Source organism: Mobula birostris, chromosome 1, assembly GCF_030028105.1.
Source record: "Mobula birostris isolate sMobBir1 chromosome 1, sMobBir1.hap1, whole genome shotgun sequence".
NCBI classification, from domain to species: domain Eukaryota; kingdom Metazoa; phylum Chordata; class Chondrichthyes; order Myliobatiformes; family Myliobatidae; genus Mobula; species Mobula birostris.
This window is the reverse complement of record NC_092370.1, coordinates 231,676,948-231,682,947: the sequence shown is the minus strand read 5'-3', so window position 1 is coordinate 231,682,947 and position 6,000 is coordinate 231,676,948. Positions and strand designations below refer to the sequence as shown.

Sequence of the window (6,000 nt, the reverse complement as noted above, 5' to 3'; positions counted from 1 at the left end):
ATTACAAACCTATTTTCTGGTTTTTAAGAAATCTTTGGCGAGGAGATTTTTTCAGACAATGGTAAATCAATTGGGGTGCATGTAAAGTCATAAGACTATAAAACAGAGGAACAGAATTAATCCATCGATTGCGTCACTAGGGGTGGTGGTTGAGGCAGATAAATTAGGGATATTTAAGAAAATCTTAGATAAGTACACGGATGGTAGAAAAATGGAGGGCTATGTGGGAAGGAAGGGTTAACTTGATATTACTTACTTACTGCCTATTTTGCCGTTGGCATTTAGGGCAGCAATGAAGGTCCTCCATCTCTGTCTGTATAGAAGGATTCTTCATTGCTGTTTCCGTAACAGTTGTTTTTTGAACAGTCAGATTTGTTATCCCTGAGCTGAACCCCCAAACCTGGAGGACTGGTGGAGCACTCTTGGTCTGGCCTCTACCCTTTGACCTGTTTGGGTGACCCTACCAAGTGCTGAAGCACAGGGCCCTGTCTCCAGCCTCTCCGGGTCATTGATGCATGCAAGCCTCCAAACCCAATGACAAGGTTGTAGTCCTCTTGGAGGAGATTGATACTTGAGTAGGCTAAAAGGTCGGCACAATATCATGAGCCGGAGAGCCTATACTATGCTATAATGTTCTAAATGTTCTATGTTCTAACCATATACATAGGTTTACAATTTTCTGTCTGGGTTCTGAATTCTTTCATGAATATTTTAGACCAGAATGTGATATACTGCGTCAATATTAATGCATTGTAATTTTTAGTGTACAGAAATGATTCTGATAGAGTTGTGTATTTATGCAGATTATACTCTTCCAATGAGTTCACAACAGATTTAATTTGCTAATCCTGGATAAATGTGCTGTTTATTAAGATTGTGGTATCAAAGCGTAATCAGTACACAGACCAAGAAAAACTGATTAATTTGGAAAATAGTATTTATGATTTTTAATGACATCTATTAATTTTCTTTACAGGTTTTGAGGCAAGATTCAAGGTTTGTGGCTTCTTTGAGGCAGTGGCAACTGCAAATGTATCCCAGCATCATGTGGTGTGTCTGGATTCTGGCTGCAACACACAAAAACTGATGTAAGGATTAATCTGTGAACTCTTGACAAAAATAAAAATCACAGGGAAAATAGTGCCTCTTCACTGTAGATGGCAGAATTAGCCTTGACAGCTTGAGGTTTGATTGAAATCCCAGTTTACTTGTTTATTGCCAGCCACCTACTGAAGACTTCAGCACATTCACAATTTCTCAGCTCTAATCAGAAGCTTCCTATGAATGAATTGATGTGGGCTGACTACAGTTAAAAGCTCGGGAAACCGTAACCATCCTGTGTTCTGCCTTTGTTTGATTTGACCTAACCAACGCTGTTGACGTAGGCTAAAATAACCTCTCAAATGAGCATTTCTATTAATGTGGATTTAATCCTCTCCGACAAACTGCATCTTTTGTGAGCAGTCCTACAGTTTGCTTTCTCCCTGCATTCCACTGATTTTGTGCATCTTGTGATAAACATGGATTCCTTCTGCTTTGCGCTGTTACTAAGTTCTTTAGCGGGGCTTTGCCTGGGCATTGAATTTACTGGAGCACCAGGACTGTGGACCCGCTATGCGCATTGGGATGCAAGCACCAGGAGCGATCTAAGTTTCCAGTTCAAAACCGAGCTCTCCAGCGCTCTGATGCTTTACTTTGACGACGGAGGATACTGTGATTTTGTGCAGCTGATGATAGTGGAGGGGAAAATTCAGCTGAAATTGAGCATTGACTGCTTTGAGACTGAGATCAATATGGATAAGCCGGTGAGTGATGACAAATGGCACTTCCTCATGATATCCCGCAATAACCTGAGAACAGTTCTAGTGTTGGACGGAGAAACGAAGTCGGCCGAAGTCAAGCCACAGCGGCAGTACATGAAGATTGTAAGTGATCTGTTCATAGGAGGCATCCCACAGGATATTCGGAAGTCAGCATTAACTTTGAATGGGGTGCAAAGCAAGCCTCCTTTTAAGGGATTTATCGAAGACTTGAAATATGGGGTCTCTGCGCCGGTGCTGTTGGGGAGTCAGTTCGTGAAGCTGGTCAGGGAAGGCATTTGCACCGAAAGCCCATGTGAAAATGGTGGAATTTGCTCTTTGATCGAAGGGGAAGTCACCTGTGACTGTTCTAGCACAGGATATATGGGGAGGTACTGCACTGAAGGTGAGAGAAAGGCTTTAAATTGTATACATTAAAATGTCAGACCCTTGTAATAAAATGACCTTTTTTGGATTAAATTGCATTTTTTGTTGAAGTTAACTGTTACTTATATATTGGGGTTCGACAAGTGGTTGGTTGATTTTGGTCCCCAATTAGCTCATTCCAGATCCCTTCTGGACTCGATTGAGTTATTGTATCACAGTTGAGAAAGCACTTAGATAGTTTTAAACCTGGGTTTATACAAACTTTGTAATTGGTTAAGGGAAAAAAAAGCAATTAGCTTTGATTTCTAACTTGAATTGCTTAATATTAATCTACTCTATAAATGTCTTTGTTATTTTAGTTAGAAGCCCTATTGATATAGAAACATAGAAACATAGAAAATAGGTGCAGGAGTAGGCCATTCGGCCCTTCGAGCCTGCACCACCATTTATTATGATCATGGCTGATCATCCAACTCAGAACCCCGCCCCAGCCTTCCCTCCATACCCCCTGACCCCCGTAGCCACAAGGGCCATATCTAACTCCCTCTTAAATATAGCCAATGAACTGGTCTCAACTGTTTCCTGTGGCAGAGAATTCCACAGATTCACCACTCTCTGTGTGAAGAAGTTTTTCCTAATCTCGGTCCTAAAAGGCTTCCCCTCTATCCTCAAACTGTGGCCCCTCGTTCTGGACTTCCCCAACATCGGGAACAATCTTCCTGCATCTAGCCTGTCCAATCCCTTTAGGATCTTATACGTTTCAATCAGATCCCCCCTCAATCTTCTAAATTCCAACGAGTACAAGCCCAGTTCATCCAGTCTTTCTTCATATGAAAGTCCTGCCATCCCAGGAATCAATCTGGTGAACCTTCTTTGTACTCCCTCTATGGCAAGAATGTCTTTCCTCAGATTAGGGGACCAAAACTGCACACAATACTCCAGGTGTGGTCTCACCAAGGCCTTGTACAACTGCAGTAGTACCTCCCTGCTCCTGTACTCGAATCCTCTCGCTATAAATGCCAGCATACCATTCGCCTTTTTCACCGCCTGCTGTACCTGCATGCCCACTTTCAATGACTGGTGTATAATGACACCCAGGTCTCGTTGCACCTCCCCTTTTCCTAATCGGCCACCATTCAGATAATAACCTGTTTTCCTATTTTTGCCACCAAAGTGGATAACTTCACATTTATCCACATTAAATTGCATCTGCCATGAATTTGCCCACTCACCCAACCTATCCAAGTCACCCTGCATCCTCTTAGCATCCTCCTCACAGCTAACACTGCCACCCAGCTTCGTGTCATCCGCAAACTTAGAGATGCTGCATTTAATTCCCTCATCCAAGTCATTAATATATATTGTAAACAACTGAGGTCCCAGCACTGAGCCTTGCGGTACCCCACTAGTCACCGCCTGCCATTCTGAAAAGGTCCCGTTTATTCCCGCTCTTTGCTTCCTGTCTGCTAACCAACTCTCCACCCACACCAATACCTTACCCGCAATACCGTGTGCTTTAAGTTTGCACACTAATCTCCTGTGTGGGACCTTGTCAAAAGCCTTCTGAAAATCCAAATATACCACATCCACTGGTTCTCCCCTATCCACTCTACTAGTTACATCCTCAAAAAATTCAATGAGATTCGTCAGACATGATTTTCCTTTCACAAATCCATGCTGACTTTGTCCGATCATTTCACCGCTTTCCAAATGTGCTGTTATCACATCCTTGATAACTGACTCCAGCAGTTTCCCCACCATCGACGTTAGGATAACCGGTCTATAATTCCCCGGTTTCTCTCTCCCTCCTTTTTTAAAAAGTGGAGTTACATTAGCCACCCTCCAATCCTCAGGAACTAGTCCAGAATCTAAAGAGTTTTGAAAAATTATCACTAATGCATCCACTATTTCTTGGGCTACTTCCTTAAGCACCCTGGGATGCAGACCATCTGGCCCTGGGGATTTATCTGCCTTCAATCCCTTCAATTTACCTAACACCACTTCCCTACTAACATGTATTTCGCTCAGTTCCTCCATCTCACTGGACCCTCTGTCCCCTACTATTTCTGGAAGATTATTTATGTCCTCCTTAGTGAAGACAGAACCAAAGTACTTATTCAATTGGTCTGCCATGTCCTTGCTCCCCATAATCAATTCACCTGTTTCTGTCTGCAGGGGACCTACATTTGTTTTTACCAGTCTTTTCCTTTTTACATATCTATAAAAGCTTTTACAGTCCGTTTTTATGTTGCCTGCCAGTTTTCTCTCATAATCTTTTTTCCCCTCCTAAATAAGCTCTTTGTCCTCCTCTGCTGAAATCTGAATTTCTCCCAGTCCTCAGGTGAGCCACTTTCTCTGGCTAATTTGTATGCTTCTTCTTTGGAATTGATACTATCCCTAATTTCTCTTGTCAGCCACGGGTGCACTACCTTCCTTGATTTATTCTTTTGCCAAACTGGGATGAACATTTGTTGCAGTTCATCCATGCAACCTTTAAATGCTTGCCATTGCATATCCACCGTCAATCCTTTAAGTGCCATTTGCCAGTCTATCTTAGCTAATTCACGTCTCATACCTTCAAAGTTACCCCTCTTTAACCATGTTCACAGGTCAAAGGTTAAAGATGAAGAATGATCCCTTGGGGTGGGGTAGCATGGTGAACACTGAACTTGGTAAAGGTTATTAAATAAATTTGGATTTCACCCTTGATTAAACTACCTGAAACTCAATTATTTTCAAATCTATCTATTAATATTAAGTAGTACCGATGTTATAAAAGAAATAGCAGAGATGTATATTATTTTTTCTCTGTAAATGTCATTTCTTAAGGAATTAATTTAAAATCTCTGTTTATTCTATGTTTCGTTGAGTATTTTAAACTATTATGTTTATGTGAATAACAGGCTGAAAATACAAAGCAGTTTAAGAAGCTATTTTTGCAAATATGTGTCAGTGCAGAAATGGAATATTGCATATTTTTCAATTGACTGAAAACCTATGTAAATTATTGGAGAAGTTTAATGCATTTTGCCTGTGAATGTTACTTTTATTTGATTTTAACCTAACTCAGCTGCATCATTTTACAATATAGCACTCACCTGACAAGATCGGACATGAGCATTACTTCATCGACTACCGTTAAGATGTCTATGTGTGTGTGTTTGTGTGTATACATTTGGTATTGTAGCCCTAAGGCTTGTCATGGCGTTTCCTGATTTATGCATCTAAAAGTAGTGTTGCTACCAACATTTCTGTTGTTGGCATGCATCTTTAGAAGTAAACTTATAGATCTTTAAAAATTTATATCAGTTTGTATTTTCCTGAGTATATTCAGATTTCTTATGTTTTTATATTCCATATCTATTTTAGAACAAAAATATGAGTTGATGATATTTGCACAAAACAATTCTACTAGATTTAGTTATGTACAAAGTTGGATTTCAACTGTACAGTTAATCCTGGGTTTTGGTTCAAGAGTAGACTGTTGACCTGTTAAACCATGGAACGGTAGGCCAGATGTGCCTTACCGTGTGGTGGGTTATTGGTCGTCTTGGGGATACCTTGCAGGACTTAAAATCTTTCTGCAAGGAAACAGAAGTTTAGTCATAAATTTGTCTTGCAAAATTGCTCCTGGCCCACAAATGGTCGCAGAGCAACATGGTGGAATCTCATATAGAGTCAAAGCTCTAGTCATTCTGCATTCAGTAATAAGCAATAATTCCACAAGGGTTTGTTATAGCTGAGGAATTTAGAATTAATTACGTTACTGTTTGTGAAAAATCTTGAAAGCAGTGGTGAGTTTATATTTGCCTGA

General features: G+C 40.6%; 1 protein-coding gene across 1 annotated transcript in view; it reads left to right on the top strand.

Moving 5' to 3' along the window:
* Window positions 1-1,653: 1,653 nt before the first annotated feature.
* The window catches only part of nrxn3a (neurexin 3a), a 2,269,325-nt gene continuing 2,264,978 nt past the window's right edge, over window positions 1,654-6,000 (top strand). The window contains exon 1 of the mRNA XM_072273216.1: window positions 1,654-2,205. Within this exon, the coding sequence (XP_072129317.1) occupies window positions 1,686-2,205 (520 nt within the window). The 5' untranslated portion in view covers window positions 1,654-1,685. The remainder of the gene's footprint in view (window positions 2,206-6,000) is intronic.